Genomic DNA, 22,299 nt, shown 5'->3' with positions numbered 1-22,299 from the left:
TATTTGCTATTTATGGCTATATCAAGTATAGCAATTACACAGCTATTTATTTGCTATTTATCGCTATATCAAGTATAACAATTGCACAGCTATTTGTTTGCTATTTATGGCTATATCAAGTATAACAATTGCACAGCTATTTATTTGCTATTTATGCTATATCAAGTATAACAATTGCACAGCTATTTATTTGCTATTTATGGCTATATCAAGTATAGCAATTGCACAGCTATTTATTTGCTATTTATGGCTATATCAAGTATAGCAATTGCACAGCTATTTATTTGCTATTTATGGCTATATCATGGTATAGCAATTGCACAGCTATTTGTTTGCTATTTATGGCTATATCAAGTATAACAATTGCACAGCTATTTATATTGCTATTTATGGCTATATCAAGTATAGCAATTGCACAGCTATTTGTTTGCTATTTATGGCTATATCAAGTATAGCAATTGCACAGCTATTTGTTTGCTATTTATGGCTATATCAAGTATAACAATTGCACAGCTATTTATTTGCTATTTAGGGCTATATCAAGTATAGCAATTACACAGCTATTTGTTTGCTATTTATGGCTATATCAAGTATAACAATTGCACAGCTATTTATTTGCTATTTATGGCTATATCAAGTATAGCAATTGCACAGCTATTTGTTTGCTATTTATCGCTATATCAAGTATAGCAATTGCAAGCTATTTATTTGCTATTTATGGCTATATCAAGTATAACAATTGCACAGCTATTTATTTGCTATTTATGGCTATATCAAGTATAACAATTGCACAGCTATTTATTTGCTATTTATGGCTATATCAAGTATAACAATTGCACAGCTATTTGTTTGCTATTTATGGCTATATCAAGTATAGCAATTGCACAGCTATTTGATGCTATTTATCGCTATATCATGGTATAGCACTTACACAGCTATTTGTTTGCTATTTATGGCTATATCAGGTATAGCAATTACACAGCTATGTGTTTGCTATTTATCGCTATATCAAGTATAACAATTGCACAGCTATTTATTTGCTATTATGGCTATATCAAGTATAGCAATTACACAGCTATTTGTTTGCTATTTATGTTATATCAAGTATAGCAATTGCACAGCGATTCCCTTGCTATCTATGGTTACGCTATTTGATGTCTATAGTTTGCTATTTATTGCTATGACCAATCATGCGCCTTAGTGGGCAGGAGCTGCATGAGTGGATTGGGATAACAGAATGTAGAACAAAGAAAACGAGCAAATACTAGGGAGGATAAGATTCGTTTACTTACTTGTATATGTTGAACTTGTTTTATCTTCATCATCCCACATAAAAGTGCCTTCTGATACTATATCGTTATATCCAATCCATTTCCAGGTTCCTTCAGCACTTCGTATGTAATTAAATTCGTCAGAGTTTACAATCACTGGTAAATAACCCTTTTCAAGCTTACACATTGATTGAGCCTCGAGGTATGATGTTGACGTACTTACAGTTTTGTAACACCGCTCGGCATCGGCAGCGAATGTCCAACCCTCTTGACAAACTAAACAAGAAGTATTTCTTACAAAAAACGCCACTCTTTGACAAACATTGTTTTTTCTTCAGATATAATGGTTTATTATATCAATTATTTTTGTTTAACAATCAGTAGTAAACATTTTGTGTAAATATAGTCTATACTGTAGAGCTACTGTACAGAACAAGAATATAATCATAAACTAAACTACAGTATGTCATGGATTAAGCCATGCATAATATACATATTCCAGAGTATTATTCCTAATGACCCGGCCCCATATACTAGTATATAGGCCTACTACCTAGCAAGGGATAACGATGCAACATTAACAGTTAATAGCATACATTGCCTATTAATATTTTGTATCAATATTAATAAAATAATACAAGAATTATAAAGATCTGACTTGTAGTTTTCGAAATATAGGGTCCAAAACATGGTGTCACGAAACCTAAGATCATGAAAGCTGAGGACCCCAAAGATCTAAGATCACGAAACCTAAGACCCAAGACCTAAGATTACAAATTTTAATAAATATATATATATCCTTTGTTTCACAACAAACAAACTGGACGGTTTATTTGTTTGTTTGTTTATATATATTTACTCCATTGTGTTGGTTTCAGGGTGTGTTTTTCTTTCGCACGTACCTGCATTGTATTTTGACTCTAAATTAACTTTATTCTTAATACCACACCTTAGAATTAGGCCTCATAAGTACTTTTATGAACATAAAAAGTAACAAATAAATACTTGGTATTATTTATAAATAAAAATTGGTGATTTTACAGACGTGTTTCTTACACACTTTCGCATACTCAACTTTTCGTTTCTATGGAGCACCAAAAGAGCAACAATAATAGAGGGCTAAAAACTCGATGGAATGCGTCTACATTTAATGCATTTATTGGTGAAATACACGTTTATTTGTTCAATATAATTTATCAATTTGTCAATAAAAATGCTGTAATATGTTGCTGCTGATACTTATACTATTTTCAGAGAATATTAATCAATCTTAAAATCAGCATCACTACTTACCCTTGGCCTAGTCATAAGGGCGACCTAAGGGGATATGATGAATTTGTCGATTTATTCTTAAAGTTAAAGAAACTGTGTAAAGTATCAACAGTAACATTTTATTTGTATTGACAGTGACAAAATATATTAAATTGAACATTATTTTCACCAAAAAAATGAGTTAAATAGATGGATTCCACATAGCTTTTAGCCCTCTATTAATGTTGCTCTTTCGGCGTTCCATAGAAATAAAATATTGAACATAGTCTGAGTATGCGAAAAACGTCTGTATAATCAGCAACTTATTAAAAAAAATTATTGTTATTTATTGATTCTTCTTCATCTAATTCTAAGGTGGGGTATTCAGGATAAAGTTTACAGTTAAAATACAAGGTGCGAAAGAGAACTATTGGTAATCTTGGGTATAGGGTATTAGGTTTCGTGATCTTAGGTCTTAGGGGGTCTTAGCTTTCGTGATGTTTCGTGACACCCCCAAACATCGCCGAAAATAATCGTTTTTAGAAACGAACAAAGTAAATAAATTGCGCCCTTAGTAGGCAATTGAATGAACTTTATTTTTACGGTTTTTAGTAATATATTTTGTATATCAACATTGTAAAATTCAATCAAATATGATATTACATGTTTATTAAAGATGTATTGTCCCTTTGACTAATTCCAAAAAAATAAAACATAAAAGATTTCGAAAAAAAGTGTGTTATTTTGAAGTATCATAATAGTTATTAACTTTCACAAAAATTAGTCGAAAAAAAATCATTTAATTGAAAAACAGACGTTTTTTTGTTCAAAAAATAACTTTGACTTCCAGTCAAAGTTTTTGATAAAAACATATCTCATAATGCATTGCTCTTGTTTGGCTACTCTGTATGCATAATCATAAAACTTCCTCGCGATTTGTGTGAAAACACCTTCTCAACCGTGACGAGTTGTAAACAATCCTAATTAGCATCATGCATAATGCATACTCGTGGTTTGAAATCTTTGTTTACTTTCGCTCGCGACGATTTTCCAGACAAAATGTAATCAAATTAATTTACCTGTTTATTACGTAAACTTGTTGTTTTTGGCTCGAATTTTCGACTTAAAGTGAACAACTTTAATATTACTTTGATATGGACAATACATCTTTAAATAAAAAAGAGTGTTTATTTAACCTCATTCAAAGAATTTCAATACATTTCAATACTTTAAAAAATACGGTTTTCAATATATTTTGTATATCAACGTAAAATTCAATCAAATATCATATTAAATATTTATTAAATAAACAAGGCCATATACATGGCTCCAGTCGCGTGCTCAAGTTAGTGTTTACCGACCGACCGACAAACCAACCGACCGACAAACTGACCGAAATTGCTGAACATGTTTAAAAATGTTTAAAATTTTTACAAACATTTATATTTTTTTAATTTACACGTGCGTAGCCTGTCACTTTTGACGTGCTCGTATAACGTAATTTCGTGTTGAAAATTGAATCAAATATGCTGACATTAACGGAAGGTTTTAAAACAGAAATCGGGCAAAAAGAGTACCTATTAACGTTTAAGGTGCAGTTTGCGTGCAAAAATCTGCGCACTCTCATTGCAATTTTGTAAACGCTTAAAATTGCCTGAAACGTACTTTATTTTCATCGAAAATAATTTTGACAGTTTTAAGCTCGCGTACGCATGCGTTATATGCGCTACGCACGTAATTGTATTGCGATATGATGAAATATGACCTGAAATTTGTGAGTACCAAATTTTATTTAATTGTGATTCCTGCTTGTGAAGATATGATTACAAACGTGATTTCGTTAAATCGTGCGTATACCGCGTAATTTTTGATTGCGCACCGTGAAAAACATAACCACATCGAGTCCTGGCTATAAGGAATATACTCTGAAAAATTGACTTAGCTAGAAAGAAGCTGATATCAAGACAAGGCCATATACAAGTTAGTGTTTACCGACCGACCATCCGACCGACCGACCGACATAGTCACGTGAGCTGTAGAGTCTAAAAACAGGGTTTATTTAACCTCATTCAAAGAATTTCAATACATTTTTTTCCCGACGTGTGTTGGACATGCCAGGACATGCAGTCCTCAGGAGAGACAACGGCACACGTGAGAAAATCCGAAGTGTGTTGATTCGCGTCAACCAATCAAAGGGCGAGAATACAAAATCGTTCAACCGTGAGCCCTCATAGACTTTCTTTTCCCAGACGTTTTTTGGGTCCAGCAGCTTGGACCTATAAATTATATATATATATATATAAAATATATATATTATAGCTTTCGCGATGATAAAGCTTCTTATTGGTTTTAGCTGGCTAAGCCGCGGCGCGAAAAGATGATTACGTATATAAATACTATCAAGGTACCCTTTTATGCTTAGTTATGTACGGTCTACCCAGCACTAAAGTTGAGCGATAACTTACCCGGGTGGGTAAATAACAAGCATGAAAGGGCACCTTGGTATTTGATTAGTTGATTATGTATCACGTGTCGTGCATTATTTGCATTCATCCACATGATTAGGTTGTACATTGCACGTTTACAGTATAACTACAGATGACTACAGTATTTATTGTATAGGGGCCAGTTCACAATTGTCAGTATTGATTCACTTGATATAATATCTTTTCTAAATTCTAAATATTTCTTCATTGCAAACTTCGATTGACATTTTGCAACTTGTACTGTAGGTTGAACAAAACTACCTTACATTAGCAAGGATAATTATATAAGTAGGCCTAAAATAAATGGAATCGGTATTTTAAAGCAAAATGATAATAATAGCGAGCTTTCGTTTCGGAAAAAAGTCAACGAGACAATAATTTTATACAAAAGGTTCAAATTTGCGCATGCGTATAAACCTATACAGTACACTGTTCTGTTCATTTATTATTTGTGAATTCGTCTATCTACCGCCCAAAAGGAAAGCACGCTAATTTTGAATTATAATGCTATAGTTTACTTACATGAAGGAATTGTACATGTGCTACCACCACGGCAATTGGACTCTAAAACATAATGATTTGAAAATGTATAATAATATTATAAAGTAAACAATAAATACATATCAATTATTATCAATTGGAAATAAAACTACTTTATAACATCACTCGCTAATTTGATTGTTTTTTGGTGCTTTTTTATACTATTATTAATGAGAAATTAATGACCAGATGAGCAATGTGATTGATCACAAACCAATAAAATGACTAGTTAATCCTCCATACCAGGAAATCTAAGAACAAAATGCTTAGCTCGCCTTGCCAAGATAAGACATTGTAACAGTCCTTTGATCTTAATTCTGTACATTATTCTTCGGTTTAGGTTAATCAAACTTTTGAGGAAGCCAATTTTGCCCATCGAAAATCAGTCGTTTGGTGGTGGAGTGTGGGCCTGATGTGGGACGCAACCATATAAAACATTTGATCTAACGGAGCTCATGTCCTGTTGTTTGAAATATTTGCTACTGTACATGCTAAATAGAAGCAAATGTTTACTATTCATTGAAGCTCTGTCTAAACTATCAAACTAGTTTGACAAAAAAAGTGTGATGTGTTCAAATATGGTAGTGATATGCTCAAATATATACACAAGATGTCGATAAAAAAGAGTATATTATCTTTCGAGACGAGTAGTGGTTTACACCGGTGTATTATTTTACACATATCCACTGTCTTAAGTACGTATTCTAGTAGGCCTCGTAGGCACTAGTTCCATGGTTGTCAGATAAAGACATGAAATCGTAGGCCCAGTGTATACACAATGTCGGTAAAAAAGAGTATATCTTTCGTGGCGAGTAGAGGTTTGCTACGGTGGATTTTCACACATAGCCACTGTCTTAAGTAGGCATTATAGTAGGCCTTGTATACGTGTAGGCCTTTCGGTAATAATCGGTGTGCTAATTATGGAACTTACGACGATAAAGATGAAGACACTTTACCAAAACAACAACAAAAACAATAATACAATACCTATGGGTAAATCGCCAAATACTTCACATCCATTGCGAGTCAGTAAAAGCAAAGTATACCAAACATAATATGTAAAGTATTCCATATTTTTATACCTCAGTTTTCCGTTGTAATTGCAAGAATGAAATCGCAACACTGTATTAATTTTTAAATCGAAATATATTGATTTAACCAAACAATACTGTATAAATAGAACTCCTGGTTATGAAACTAATTAAATTATGTCCTAATGATTAACCAGAGAATTGTTATGACAGTGATCGACAAACCTAGGACCAAACAACGAAAAATCAATTAAGAAGTAGGTCTTAAAATAGTCAGCATTTCATGGCTTTTCTTAAAACTATCGTTCATTTATTTGAACAATATAATAGCATCTAGCTATCAATCAATAATTATAAAATACAACATAAAAAAAAGTACTAAGTAACTCAAAAGAAGTACATTGCTCTAAATAAATTGAGCTAGTATACATTTTGTATTAAATATTCCATACAAAGTAATCTTTAAAATACTCAATTTGTTAAAAATAACAAAATCGTAATAACTGTATTTTCGAAATTGACAATTTGACAAAGCGAAAGATATGTTTATGTAAGACACAAAAATCAATAATACTGAATATTTTTTAAAGATATTGTCCCTACAAATAATGGAAAATGTAACAATCAATAATATCAGATATTGAAACAAAAATTATTTAAAAAAGACAAAATAAACGGTTACATTTAACCAAACATACAATTTTCTGTGAATATGTTTTAGGCCTACTTTAAATTACATTTTTTGGGGTAAGTCATTTTTTTTCGGTCCATTGGTCAATTGATAATGTTTTTATATTTTTTTTAATTTTTATTCTGTTTACCGTATACAGTAATTTAAAAGGTTTTAGACCGCTAGAGGGCGACAAATTAATTAAAATTATTTAAATGGTTATGCAAAGTAAGGGGACACGTGGAGTGTGCCACATAGTAGGGCGTTGCCTTGATGAGAATTGGAGTTGTGTCCAGGTCTCCAAGTAGAGAGAAGTAAGAAGTTACCGTAGCTGATATGATCAAGGATCAGGCCGGGGATCAGGCTAGGAACTTGTAGGGGCAAGCTCGAAGTGGCTGCTGAAGCAGTAAGCAACGTCCTAGTAGTATTTATTCATCCCTTTCATTTATTTAATTTGTATTACTCTTGTATAATTGGTTAGGCAGTCATTAAACTATATACAGTGCCTGGATTTGTGATAGGCCATATACTATGCCGATCCGAGGGACGTCGTAGCTCGTAGTTAAGCGTGGTTCCCACTAGCGACGCAACACAAGGACGTAACGCAACGCAAGTGAATTGACCAATCACAAGCGATGGCTTATTCGCTTGTGATTGCTAACTGTCTATAACTTCGCTTGTCATTGGTTAAAACGCTTGCGTTGCGTTTACGTCCTTGCGTTACGTTCTAGTGGGAACCAAGCTTTAGATATATCGTAATTTATGTGTGTATAGTATAGGTCTACTACTATTTTGTGTTATTTCATATGTACCAATTATTATCTAGCAAGTTGTTGGGATGATTATATTGTAGGTAGCCTCTGGAGCTGGGAAGCCATAAATTTTAAAGGTTATAGTTTGGGGCTCATAAGGTGAAGATCCAAGAATAAAGAAATTGGAAGCATACCGATGGCGTGTTGTGTCTTTTGTTACTGATTCGAAGTACCACGTGACACTATTAAATATTCTAAGTTGCCATGAAAACGATCGACTAACTAAATCAATATTCAGTAAAAATAAATCAATCTTTTCGATTATTGACAAAAGGCTATGTTATGAAGTTGGCTATTAAATGGATATTAAGTCCTATCTTGGCTCATGAATGCGGTACAGACATTGTGCTAAAATAATATTTGTAATTTGTATAAAATAAAGCGTAATAACAGCAAATTACAATCAAATATTTATATTATTTCTTCATTTCTAAACATGAAAATTATCGTGATTGAATCCGATCAATGTATTGAGTTTAAAAGAATCAAAAGTCATGTCATGTTTCTTTTTTAAGTTCATATTAATAAATTAAAATCCGAAAAAGGGGCAAAACTTGTGTGTGAGGCAGCCCATAAACTGAAAACGAAAAATATGACAACACGACAACCGGAAAGAGGACAAAAAACTTCAGAGTACCGAAATAGTAAAATAGTAAAAAAAGACGTATTTGTTTAGCGCTCCGAGTTGTGTGCTTATAAAAATTGTGCAACAAAATAAATCATCAAATTGAGATAGAAAGAGTGAGTTCGACTATGAATAAAGAAAGGCACATTGTTGAAGATGGTTTACAGACCAAAGGAAGAATACAATAACTTGGAATAGGGAAGAAGCATTCGCTATTTATCTTACAGTTTGTTTTCTTTCGAATTAACGTATGAAGTGTATTAGCCCAAACAATTTTACTGTAAGTGAGGTTAGGGAGGATTAATGAACAATAAGGGATAAGGTTGTTTCGGGGGATTGGGTGAGTGTGTTTGACAATAAAACACTGAGAGTTCGTTCCAAAGTGCGTCCATCGTAAGTCTTAGTTCGAAAACATAGCAACTAGAAAGCCACTCCGAGAGTACATAGGCTACCTCCGCCTACTACGCGATCGATTACATAGAATCACATTACATAAACCTCATTCAATTAAATTTTCACATTTATAGAAAACAATAATGATGTTGATGTAAAGGTAATGCGCATGTCATACTAGCATGCTTCTGTGCAACAAGGTCGCCATTCTTATTATAATTAAAACTAACAAAAATATAAACTAAACGTCGTATCAAATATGCTGAACATCAATAGTAATTGATGAATTATTTACTGTGTAGTCATTTAGATCAAAGTCGATTGTGCACATGGTAACGATGTGCGTTAGGTTCAGACTTTGTAAACTTCTGATCAATAATGGAGTCTCGAAAATCAATTTTAGTTGCCATTTTATGTGTTCGTTTATTAATGAATGCTTTTGAAGACCGTTGATATTGAGGATGTTTCTTCTCTTATATTGTTTATCCATTTTTTATCAAGTAACTGTTTTCTATTATGGAGTAACTGCTGCCTTGCCTATAGGTAAATATCTCTTACTTGCTTGATTTATCGTAATTTGAAGAGAACTTTTACATACTATTATTAAAATAAATTAATTGCTACAGCCAATAGTAACTATATAAAATATTGAATTATCACCCGATTCTCCGTGCTGTATCGAGGTTTCTCCAGTATCATAGGAATATTTGGTATTACAGCATCACATGTTTCACCTGTATTACCTTGTTCATGCATACTACGCTAACACTTAATCTGACATTACATGATACAGGCATCACATGTGATACAAATGAGATACTGTAGTGTTTCCAAATATTCCTGTGAGACTGAGCAAATGTGGTAGTATGTGGAGATAGAGCATTGATAATCGGGTAGAATTATTGGAAATATATGGTGTATTTAAAGTTGATTTTAGTTTACTTTGTTTCTTAAAAAATTAGGCCTACTATATATTAGAAAATATAGTTAGGAAATCCAACCTATATCTCCCGTGTTGGGTTATCGTCTATACTATTTTCTGTTTAAAGGGTATAATAAAATAAAGCATAGTATAGCTTAATCTGATACATTGTTAGAGATTTTCTAAATTCAAAAATAATATTTTAAAACTTACGTTTTGCTGAAACTCATGAACCCTGGATTTCGTGGTGAAACCTTGGTGTTTTTGTATTTAGGCCTATGTTTATTTTGTACAAAATATTTATTGGATCATCAACAAATATCTTAATATTGTTCCAGATAAACATTTTAATATTATAATAAATAATAGGAGTTCATAATTTAAGCTTTACTTGGCCTAATATTCTTAATAGTCCAATTACATCATTATAATTTTAGAGGCAAATTGTAATGGACAGTCTGCCGCCTGTGTAACGCCCTCATGTAAGTATAATATTTTGTTTGTTTTGTCTTGTATATACGATTTTGTAAATAATAACAACAATAGTTTGATTTGAAAATGAGTTATTATGAAAACATCATGTGAAAACATATTATGTGTTTGCAAAGTATTACTGAAAACCCATTTCGCTGTATGAATATTAATTAGTGATCCTCAAAATGTCGTGATAAAGTGAATTCTGTCGTGAATTTTGTTTTTAATGTTATAGTGTAAATACAGCTTCACGTGTGATACATGTGATGCTGTATCAAGGAATTATTTGAATAAATGTGCTATTTTTATGGATAACCTTAATAATACTTTATGCTAGATATTTTTGTTTGTTTGAAAATTGATTAAATGATTAAAAAAAATTGAAATATTTTCTTGATTTCAACACTTACGTAATAAATACGTCATCAATCGGGTTTTTTTAGTATGCCAGGAGGGTTGGACTTACGCCGTCCGTCGATGTTATAACACCGTAAGTACGTTGGCATCATACCGAGAAGCCCACTCAATGTGCAGGTTACAGAAAGGATATTTGCCAGTAGTGACAAATGATGACCAACACAATTATTTATCAAGTGCAGAGACTTCAGTCAGTAAATGGATTGGTCTTGATGATCTTGTTAGTGAAGGGGCTTTCATGTGGCATGATGAACTTAAATCTAGTACAACTTACACACGTAAGTTATTCATTTTTAGGTATTGTTCGCTCTTTGCGGTTTGACTTGTTTTACGTTGAGAAGAAGTGTAGGCCTATATGGTCAAGTGTTACATCGAATAAAGGGACATTCACACCGGTCCCGTTATGGAACGAAAGACGTTCATTTCAACATGACGCGCCCGTTTACCATTTCGTCAAAACATTCACACTTGTTCCGTCACGTATTCCGTGACCTCACATTCATTTAACTCAATGTAATTGTTATTGTCCGTACAGGTTGGGGAGTAAGTGAACCGAGTAATTATAACGGAGAAGAACATTGTGTCGAGATTTCAGGCGGCTACTGGAATGACCTTATTTGCACTGCAAGCAGATATACTATTTGTGAAATGGGTAAACACAAACATTAAACAGTTATTTATAAATTAATATTTTAAATGTTTGTCACAGAGACAGATTATTATTTTTATTGATGTTTACAAGTACTAAACAGGCGATTCTCAGTGCCTAATTATTTCCACAATATTCATAGGAAAATCCGCAATACAGCACTCAAATGTGGTGCCTCTATCATAAGAATATAGGCTACCGGTAGTGTTAGGTTATGGTAACACATTCTGTATGCCAAATATTCCTATAATACTGGAGAAATTTAGATACTGTACCAAGAATAGGGACGTATAGTTCATAAACACATGTGTTAGCCTGCTGAAGAGTATATAAGCCTCGTTTATAGTAGGACAATACAGATTTACAGAAAACAAAAATAATCGAAAATGTTTTTATCCTAGAACTATAGGATACCACTTTATGCTCATATTTGATGAGTCCAATCAGATGATGTCATGATGATGATGTCATGGTCAATAAGAACAATACAATCGTTGTCGTCGCGATAATATATAATATTTGACTCATCAAAGACAGTGTAAATGATTATCCTATCGTTCTACGATTAAAGTTTTTCGATTTTTGGTTTTTTTTTTTCAGTAAGGAAATTGTATGTTTATCTAGGGCCTATTTATTGTCGTTCTTAATTGTCTGCAGTTCAAACGGGCCTCCAACTCTATAACGAAGATTAAATAGTTATAATGATATCAATTTAAATTTTTCACGATTGTATATCAATTTTTTCTAACATAAATTGTATTCATTGTCTTCAGATTTAACTCCTAGAAAATGGTACCCACGTGGACACAGCATGTATCTGTTTAATACGATAACACAAAACTGGTTATTAGCTCGTGATTCTTGCGAAGATGTTGGCGCTCATTTGGCTGTCATTGGTGACTATGCGGAACATGATTGGATACGTACTATGGGCGCCGGAATAAAAAGTGGTGGCTACAGTTGGCTTATAGGAATTAACGACTATAGCTCTGAGGGTACCTATGTATGGCCAGATTCTGGAGAACAAAGCACGTATACATGTTAGTATTCATATTCATTAAATATACATTTACACATGCATGGAGAACCGATGTGAGAATGAGAAAAAGCCCCTGATTTGAATTCGGAATTGTCTGTTAACAAATACGCAGGCACGTCCTAAAGCTTGGTTCCCACTAGAACGTAACGCAAGAACGTAAATGCAACGCAAGCGTTTTAACCAATGACAAGCGAAGTTAAAGACAGTTAGCAATCAAAAGCGAATAAGCCATCGCTTGTGATTGGTCAATTCATTTGCGTTGCGTTACGTCCTTGCGTTGCGTCGCTAGTGGGAACCACGCTTAAAGCTTGGTTCCCACTAGCAACGCAACCTAACGAAAAGTAAGAAAATGCCCTTCCAATAATTGTGTTTTCTCCCGCCTGCGTGAAATAAAACCTGTGATTCTTGTAGCACTGTTGCGTCGTCGGTTCCCAATTGTGATTACGCAATACATCACTTTGCGTCGAAACGTCGCTGCGTCACGTTGCGTTGCTTTCTAGTGGGACCACGCTTAAGCACTTTCACTGAGCTGTCAAAGTAACACCACAGTTGTTTTTGCATTTAATGTAGTCGTTAAGGCGTTTGTGTTTGAAAATATATTTTCACTAAAGCGTGGTTCCCACTAGAACGCAACGCAGTGACGTATTGACTCAAACATTGCGTAATCACAAGTGGGAACCTACGACGCAATAGTGCTGCAAACATCGCAGGTTTGATTTCACGCAGGCGGGGGCAAACACAATTATTAGAATGGCATTTTCTTACGTTGCGTAGATTGCGTCTCTTGTTTAAGCATTAAGCATGTTGATGTGTAAATGAATGGAGTAGCAAATTTTTTTATTGAATCTGGATGCCAGTGTTATATAACCATAATTTAAAAAATTTAAATAAATCGTATATGGTATCCTTCAATCTCATTTTCCTCCAATCTCATTTTCCTCGTTTAAAATGTCCAGTTTATCACATTTGTATTCGTCATGCAGCCTTGTTTGCGTATATTTGTACTGTTGCAATGGTAGCACACATTCAGAAGACGCTGAAGCGCTTTCTGTCCAATTTCATACAAATGGAATAGTATTACCCTACAATTAAATATCGATATGATGATAAATACATTTTAACTGTTTAGACTGGTATCCCGGTGAGCCCAATGATGCTGGTAATGAAGATGCAATTGTCATATCGTATTCATATCACCAATGGGTGGATGTTTATACGTCGAGGACATTCCCATCAGTCTGTGAAAAGGGTAAATATATTATTATTATTATTAATATTGATGCATACTTTCCCAGTATGTACATTTTTTTTTTAACTGGAGGATTAAAAACATTGGCAACATGTTTGGCCAAGTTAAAAATAAACTCACTTCGTCCATAACAATTAATTTTAAAACCACTTTAAATACTTTTTTTTTATTAATATAATGAAAGAGCTTGATATCATATCTTTGAAAAAATTAGAACAAGAACATTTTAATAATCAAAAGGAAAATAATTTAGCTGAACCCAACTTTTTTTTTTCAAAATGGATCGGTATCGAACGACAACTGAAATGTATCGGTTAGTACAAAACAAAAGCCAAGATGTGTATTGCTTTTGAGGTTTCCAACATTAAAACATCTAAGCAACATTTGTCGATTTTGACTGTATGGTTTCGTTGTTTTGTACATGTATTAGGTATTGAATGGGAATACTATAATGGGAAAAAATACTTTGCGACTGACTACCGTATGACGGCCAACGACGGCATAAATGTATGTGCAGATATTGGAGGGTATCTTGCAGTAATTACCTCGAGTGAAGAAAACACATTTTTGGTTAACATGATCGAAAAAAGTCACTACCAAAGAAGGGGATTTTACATTGGTATGGTGAGTGACAGCAACGGAATTTGGTCGTGGCGAGATTCTACAGAACCGGTTTATTCAAGTAAGAAAGCTGTATGCTTATTATACAATAGGCCTACTACACTATTGTTGTAATGTTTTTCCGGTAACACTATACGTATATTTATATTATTCCTATAGTGCATGTCTCGTTTTTGTTTTTTTTTGTATTGTTAAGGGCCTAAAGCTAGTCTGTCCACACAATCAAACGTGATGTGCCCATAAATCACTGCCATATCTGGGCATATCACTACCATATTTGGGAACATCAAACTATTTTTGTCAAACTAGTTTGATATGTACACAGATTATTATAAACAGCAGCTTCAACGAATGAATTTAATATGTTATTCAGCATTTTTTTACTATATTTAATCTTAATAATATTTTTAGACTGGGCAGAAGACCGAGGTCAAATGACATCCGCGTGCGCAACATTGAGTCTCGTTGAAGGTCAGTGGTTTGATAATGCCTGTACAGAGCAGGTCGGAATTCTGTGCGAAGCTGGTAAGATTGTTTGTAATAATCCATCATTTATTAGTCTTGAATAGGGTGCGATTATAACATGGTTTGTTTACTAGTAAACATTAGTCCAAAATAAACATTTTTCCAAAAACTTCAACTTAGGGTGCTAAACTAATCCAAAATACGTGACTCTTTCCAATATCAACGTCAACTTGAAGGCGCTATTATTTTCCAAAATGCGTCAACTTGAGGCCACGATTTTCCAAAATAGGAAAATTGTCAAAAATAAAAACATATTAGGGGGGCTGTTAATTTTCAAAAATACATCTACGTCAGGGAAATATTAATTTTCTAAGATATGAGTTATCGGATATAGGCCAACTTGAAGGCAATTTACATATTAGTTTTAAATGCAATTAAGTATTTTCCTGCTGTTGTTATAGTGTCTATTCATTCAAAAATGTACATGTACATCATCCTGATCCATGGATGCAAGCTAGAACTACAGTACATTAATATACCGTATCCGTCTGCTACAAATCCATGGTTCCCACCTAGGACATAAATTTGTGTGGGAACCGAAGACGTATTAAATTCAACACCGTTTCTGCTTTGTGTAAACGTCGCGTCGTGTTGATTTAATTTCCAGTCAAGTGGCCAATCGGTTAACACAGGGGCGCCGCAAACCATAGCTATATAATCGTCACTCCTCGACCATTGTACTGGTGGTGTCTTCTCGGATAAGGACTTACAAATTTAGGTCCAGTGTACACATATGGCTCATGTACACACTAAAGAACTTAGTTCATCTTTCTGAAGAGTAGGGGGTTATCCGGTGTACTGCAAATCAGCCCCTGTCGTTGTAGACAGACGAACGGGCACCGTTAAGTGGAAGCACTCGAGTGACACTTAGGGGAGAAGAAAGTTATTGTATATTAATATTTTTGTTTTCCATTTTTTATATTTGTAAGAATGAAATTTAATATATAAAAGAAAAGCAGCAATTTCGATTGCATAGAAACGTTTTAAATACAGTATGTTTACAATGATATTTGTTCTCTCTAAATGTACTGAAATGATAAAGGTAAGTGTATCTCATAAAAGACAAAAACAGAAAATTATTGTATGTGCCGTCCACACCTTTGCGTAATTCAACCCAGTTAGGCTTCAAGTCACAGGTTATTCCCCCACAATATTGTGAGAGGGAGATGCAATGCGTTGCGTCAGATTTTTTTTTTCTAGTGGAAACCAAGTTTGACGTAAAGCTTGTTTCGCACTAGCGACGCCACGTAACGCAACGTAAGAAAATTACCTTCTGATAATTTGGTTTTCCCTCCTGCGTCGTGAAATAAAACTTGTGATTACTCAATACAGCACTTTGCGTCAAAACGTCACTGCGTTGCGTTACGTTGCGTCGCTATAGCTTGGTTCCTACTAGAACGTAACGCAAGGACGTAAACGCAACGCAAGCGTTTTAAACAATGACAAGCGAAGTTATAGACAGTTAGCAATCACAAGCGAATAAGCCATCGCTTGTGATTGGTCAATTCACTTGCGTTGCGTTACGTCCTTGCGTTGCGTCGCTAGTGGGAACCACGCTTGAATATTTACGCAAATGAATGATTCATTCATTTAAAATTCCCCTTGTCATTGGTCAATTGTTGCTTTCTAATGGAAACCAAGCTTTAAAGTTACTATTCGTGCTTCAACGTATGTTTTCACTGAAAAATAGATTCACCGCAGCCGCGTGTGTAACCACAGTCACGATGAAGCGCATATTCGAACCCGACATATTATGAGTATGGCATAAACGGAGATTACTACTATAGAAACAAAACTATTTAAATTATTCAGTATCATTATTTATATTATTTTATAAATAAATGTGGAAAATATAACTAAATATTGAAATCGTATTTTTGTTGACTTTTTATTTCAGAAATACCTTGGACACCATGGCATGATGAGAAATATTACATAAACACAACTCCCATGACCTACGACAGAGCAAGAGAAACGTGCCAACAGTTAGGCGGTGATCTTGTTTCATATGACACGGTAGAAGAAGAAATAGTTTTAGATAACCTTGTACGCCGCACTTCAATATTGACGTCAAAATATAAAAAGATTTTTATCGGTAGTCGAAAAGAAGACGATGTGTTTAAATGGGCACGAACTGGCACGACAAGTACATTTTCAAGTAAGAGTAATAATCTTTTGATACCTCATTTTACCCATAGTATTTCTCTAATACACCTTCCCAGTAAAAAAATCGGGTTATTTTCATTAGGCCTACTCTCCAAAATCAGAAGATAACAAAATACCGGAAGGGCCCAAGTCCATAATTTGGCCAAATTTAGTTAAGCATAGAAAATTGTCACTTATGCATAGGGCTAACTTGTGTATGAATTATGGACTCAAGTCCACTCTCTAAGTACTAATTACACGTGGTAGAATACCGGTATGTATACAAGAAGAGCCCAACCCAGGGACTTGGGCCTTTCTTACACACAATTGATAGCGCTCTCTGTTGACGAATATGTAGATTTCACTATACAACATGATTATAAGGACCCAAGTCCATTGTCTTAAACGCGTTCCCATGATGCAACAGAAGCGCATATAATCATGTGCTATATCATTTTACATTTAGATATGAATACGTAAATTGTCATATAACCAACAATATATTTTATTTTCTTAAAATACTTTTGTGTGGACTTAGGCCCTTCTTATATTCAGGTATTACAGTTAAAATGTCTTCTCTTTTTTTGCAAACCCCTTTTAATTAAAGCTAGATACCGATCGATTTTTTCACAAAACTAATTTTTTTAACTTTTTGTTTATTATTTTTATTTAAGACAGGACCACAATGCAAAACAGGTTTTCTTGTATTTGATTGTATAATCCTGTATAAAGATAAAAAATAAGCATAAGAAAATGTAATTGTCTTTCTGTACATTATTTCTTATTAAATCAGATTGGTGTCCGGGTAACCCGTCTGGTGATGGAAATTGCGTTGAGTACATTAGCGACTCATACTGTTACAATGACGTGTCATGTTCTGTATTTAAAGCGAGTATTTGCGAAGCGGGTAAATATTGTTTTTATCGTATTTTAATAATTGTAGCAGTGTTAAAACGGTATACATATGAGCATCTATATATAAATTATGGTTAATTCTGACATAGGCGAGCACAATGCAAAAACTTCGGTACAAATCTCCGCCTTGGATACCTACCTTATCTATCCGAGATGTACCGCGAAACGTAGATTTGATAACATTAGTGTGCACGCCGACGCTATTGTTCCATATTTATATCTTAGGAAGATATTATAAAGAGTTTTTTAACAACATTTATGATTTCAACATTGGATTTTCCTCTCAATTTCAATTCTTCCCGGTCAAAGTAATTTCCGGGTTTAAGATAAGTTCACCTTAGTTTCAAATATTTTCTCTCTTTTATACACAAGGGAGCAGTTAAAATAATAGATTTGACCCTAAAGGTGACTGGAAACAGGCACTTTCCATCAATCAATACAGTGTCCCTTTGGAAGACGAAAAAAAAATTGGCCATAAATCATAGCCATTTCAGTTTTTTGTTTATTTTAAAACATACCACACTGTGTGAAGGTACAGTAGTTAAATAATAGGAATTATACTGCAAATTAATAAAGATCAAATTAAATATACGCCATAAAGAATCAGAATATATTGTGGGGAATAGTATTATAAAATTACATAGGGAGATTTGATAAGGCATTTTTCGAGTGAAATCCCGATAGCTGAGTTTTATTGAGTAAGCTTGCAGGAATAACTGTAGGCTATCTTCCTGTGTCCCGTTAGGACCGAGATGTCTGCCCATGTTGCAAGCCGTAATGTCTTCTTTCTTGGGCCCACTCTGTCATGGCAGTTAGTTTCAAAAGATGATTAAATTAAATAATGTATTAATAATTATTAGGATGGTATTCATTTGAATAAACGCCTCTCCAATAAAACATCACTTTGAATAATAACCCCCCCCCCCCCCCCCACCAACCCAACTATCTAATAAACGTCCATCCACATATTTATAATAACACAATTATACTATTTGTAGTAGAATTCACCGCACTGTTATCTGCAATTTACCAAGCATTTGTTATTCTTTTTTACCACTTTTCATATCTATGAGAGGATTTCATTTGATTATAAATGTTACCATATTTTTATTAGAACTAAAAAATTTAACATATATCTTTCGAATAAGCACCTCCCTCAAATGACCTCCGCCTCCCCAAAGGGCCCTACCAAACAATAAAAACTATACTTTAAAATGTTATTAATCATCTAAAACACTGTGAAACAAAGTAGTTTAGTTTTACGAATGTCAAGCATTTTCAATAATGGTAACCGACAGAAAATGTATAAGGAGAACATTATCATTCCGAGAACCATCGTCTACACTTCCTAGAGGGGGAGCGAGCGAAGCGAGCTCACCCTCTAGTGCTATAAACGGAAGGACTAACAGCTCTCCATCCAATTAAAGAACACCTTTGGGACCCAGGAGTCTTTAGTATAGAACCCCTCCGACTACCAACAACTAGTGGTCTTTAAATTACTCTATTAGAGGGTACTAAAATATGTCAGAATAGTTATCTTGCTCCTTGAAGGGTGAAAGTAAATGAAATCAGCTTGGTCTGTCTGTCCTTCTGTCCATTGCTTACTTCGTCTTCTAATCTTTTGTATGCCCATCCATTTTAACCACACCACACAATTAAATCATTTTAGCACTTCATATAGTTTAAACCACCTATAAGACGTTTCCTAATCCTAATTCGATACCGTGATGAAAAGACAGTGACGTAGTAGTTTCAGGCCAGTTATAATGTTCAAATTAATTTCATAACGTTGAAAAATAATTTTATAACGTTGAAATTAGTTGTATAATGTTGAAAATAATTTTATAACGTTGAAATTAATTTTCATTTTGCGCATTTAATTAATTGCGCGTTGTATGACGTCTTTTCGACGTCGCTTACCTGACATTGTCGCTTTCTTTTAAGGCATACAGATAAAGCGTGGTTCCCACTAGTGACGCAACGTAACTCGATAATAAAAAATATTAATAATCGCCCTCCGCCTGCGTGAAATCAAACCTGAGATGTTTGCAGCACTGTCGCGTCGTCGGTTCCCACTTTGCGTCAATGCGTCGCTAGTGAGAACCACGCTTAACATTTTTATTTCATTTTCTTCTACTAGATTTACATCCTACTGATGGAATCCTTTGGGAACAGCGAAGATACTTCGTTAACAAACACGCGTTGAGGTTTGAGTCAGCTTCAGCTGCTTGCAACGAGATGGGAATGGAGTTGGCAACAATTACCTCTAATTATGAAATGAGTTTGGCAATGGACCTTATTGATGCCGTGCATCTTTCTTCTTACAACATTTATATCGGCTATAACGACATAGACACAGAAGGAACTTATGTTTGGAAATCCGAAACACAATCAAGAGCAACAACCACAGATTTTGAACGTGTGTATAAAATATTTGCAAGTCTTCTTCCTTTCATCTTCAACATTTTTTCATTTCAAACAAAAAAAATAAGTGTAGGCCATTTATTCCTGCCATTTAATTTCTTGATTGCGTATCACGTGCCAAACAAGATGAGTGATTTTTGCTAACATTTTCTTTTTCTTCTTGTAGTATTCTCAAGCTCTGCTACGCTAAATGAAGATAACGATTGTACATCTATATATGGTTCGTCTTGGAATACATTTCCCTGTGTCAACAGCTATCACCATATATGCGAGTTAGGTAATTTATGTATTCATTTATTTGCCTTATAATATCACTTCTCGGAATAAAGTCTCTCAATGTTACGTTTTTAAATATCTCTTTAAAGGCATTGAAGATGATTACGTATTTACGTCGAGTGAAACCCGTGAAGTGGAAAATCTGGATCCGCAAAATACGTGCGTTCAGGGTCATACACTGCAAGATATCAAAGTACGCAGTCTAATAGAATGCACCGCAGCATGTGCAAATGACGTAGGATGCGTATCCGTAAATTATTACACCAATCTACTCACCGATGACGTCATGAATTGTCAACTAAACAATGTTTTCAGATCTGACAACCCAGATGATGTGTTTGTTTTAAGCACATGTAGCTACTACGAAATCAAATAAAATGTTTATTATAACATGCTACGAAGACTACTCACCGATAGATGATATTGGTATACGGTAATCAATCGTGTTTTCATTACATTTTGTTTATTTAATAACATTTATTTAGGCCTAGATAATAACGACATGACATGTAGCAAAATGTACAAATACAAGTGGGAAAAAGATAAATCATTATTAATATGGACTAGATGTTGATACTTATGCTTATACCTAACAATAACAATCCTTATAGTTAAATTGTCGTAACGTAAGTGAAATAAAAATGTTTTCGCATGTACATATTCATATAAATAACATGATCGACTGTTATCGTGCTTATATTTAGTTGGTTTTAAGCTTTACTATGAAAATGACGAAGATAATTTTTTTGATTAATAGAAAGAGTCGTAGAGTTTAATAAATGTACAGTAACTTATTGTGTAAAGAAGAATTCTAGGTCCAGTCGCTGTTGTATTATTTTGTCCATCTTATATATATTTACTTTGTGTAAAATAGTTATTTTGTTCCATATCATTGGATATCTGGATTAAAATAGACCTATGCATATTGCCAACTACTTAAAAGTTATTGTATAGTAATATTAATACTTTATTACTATTAATATAGTTAGGTCGAGTTTCTGTCCGAATAAAATAAACTACCTACCTTTCGAATAATATTAAACCTTTATTACCATGATGGTATCACGTGGGTTATTGATGTTGCACGATCCTCAGTGCTGTCTTTCCACATACAATATTTTGCCAGGTTTGTTTATAACATGCTACGAAGACTACTTACCGATAGATGACATTGACATACGGTAATCAATGTTTTTATCAGCTGTAACACGTGTAAGTCAAAATATGTGCATACATGAACTTCGTTACATTTTGTTTATTTAATAAACATTTATTTAGACCTAGATAATATTATTATGCCGACATATAACCAAAAGGTACAGATACAAATGGGAAAAAAAAGAAATTAACTGTTAATTAATTTTCAGAACACATAGTACATTGTTAATAAGAATGTTTGTTAATGGAACAACTATAATGTATTATAATATTTGTATTTGCTGCAATTATACAATGTCTGGGTTTTTTTGTATATTAGAATTAGCCTACAATATGCGGAACTTGACTGTGTATTTTGTTTTTGAATATTATTACATTTAAAACCTATTAATATTATATTGTTTGA

General features: G+C 33.8%; 1 protein-coding gene across 1 annotated transcript; it reads left to right on the top strand.

The window, feature by feature from the left end:
• Positions 1-9,497: 9,497 nt before the first annotated feature.
• LOC140051430 (macrophage mannose receptor 1-like) lies at positions 9,498-21,413 on the top strand. The gene is made up of 13 exons (XM_072096642.1): positions 9,498-9,622; positions 10,439-10,483; positions 10,919-11,170; positions 11,428-11,544; positions 12,315-12,581; positions 13,710-13,829; positions 14,260-14,511; positions 14,862-14,975; positions 16,873-17,133; positions 17,914-18,027; positions 20,176-20,454; positions 20,626-20,736; positions 20,825-21,413. The coding sequence occupies exons 1-13, from the start codon at positions 9,541-9,543 to the stop codon at positions 21,109-21,111; spliced, it is 2,301 nt and encodes a 766-aa protein (XP_071952743.1). The 5' UTR covers positions 9,498-9,540; the 3' UTR covers positions 21,112-21,413.
• Positions 21,414-22,299: the final 886 nt, after the last annotated feature.

This window comes from Antedon mediterranea, chromosome 6 (genome assembly GCF_964355755.1).
Source record: "Antedon mediterranea chromosome 6, ecAntMedi1.1, whole genome shotgun sequence".
Classification (NCBI taxonomy): domain Eukaryota; kingdom Metazoa; phylum Echinodermata; class Crinoidea; order Comatulida; family Antedonidae; genus Antedon; species Antedon mediterranea.
This window is presented reverse-complemented; position numbering and strand designations above follow the sequence as displayed.

What these genes read in the sequence shown, in the direction of transcription:
- LOC140051430 (XM_072096642.1), top strand. Translation starts at nt 9,541, where the DNA reads ATGTTTCTTCTCTTATATTGTTTATCCATTTTTTATCAAGTAACTGTT. An exon ending in CACGACAAGTACATTTTCAA is followed by an intron (nt 17,134 to 17,913) that starts GTAAGAGTAATA and finishes TTATTAAATCAG; the next exon opens with ATTGGTGTCCGGGTAACCCG. An exon ending in AGCGAGTATTTGCGAAGCGG is followed by an intron (nt 18,028 to 20,175) that starts GTAAATATTGTT and finishes TTCTTCTACTAG; the next exon opens with ATTTACATCCTACTGATGGA.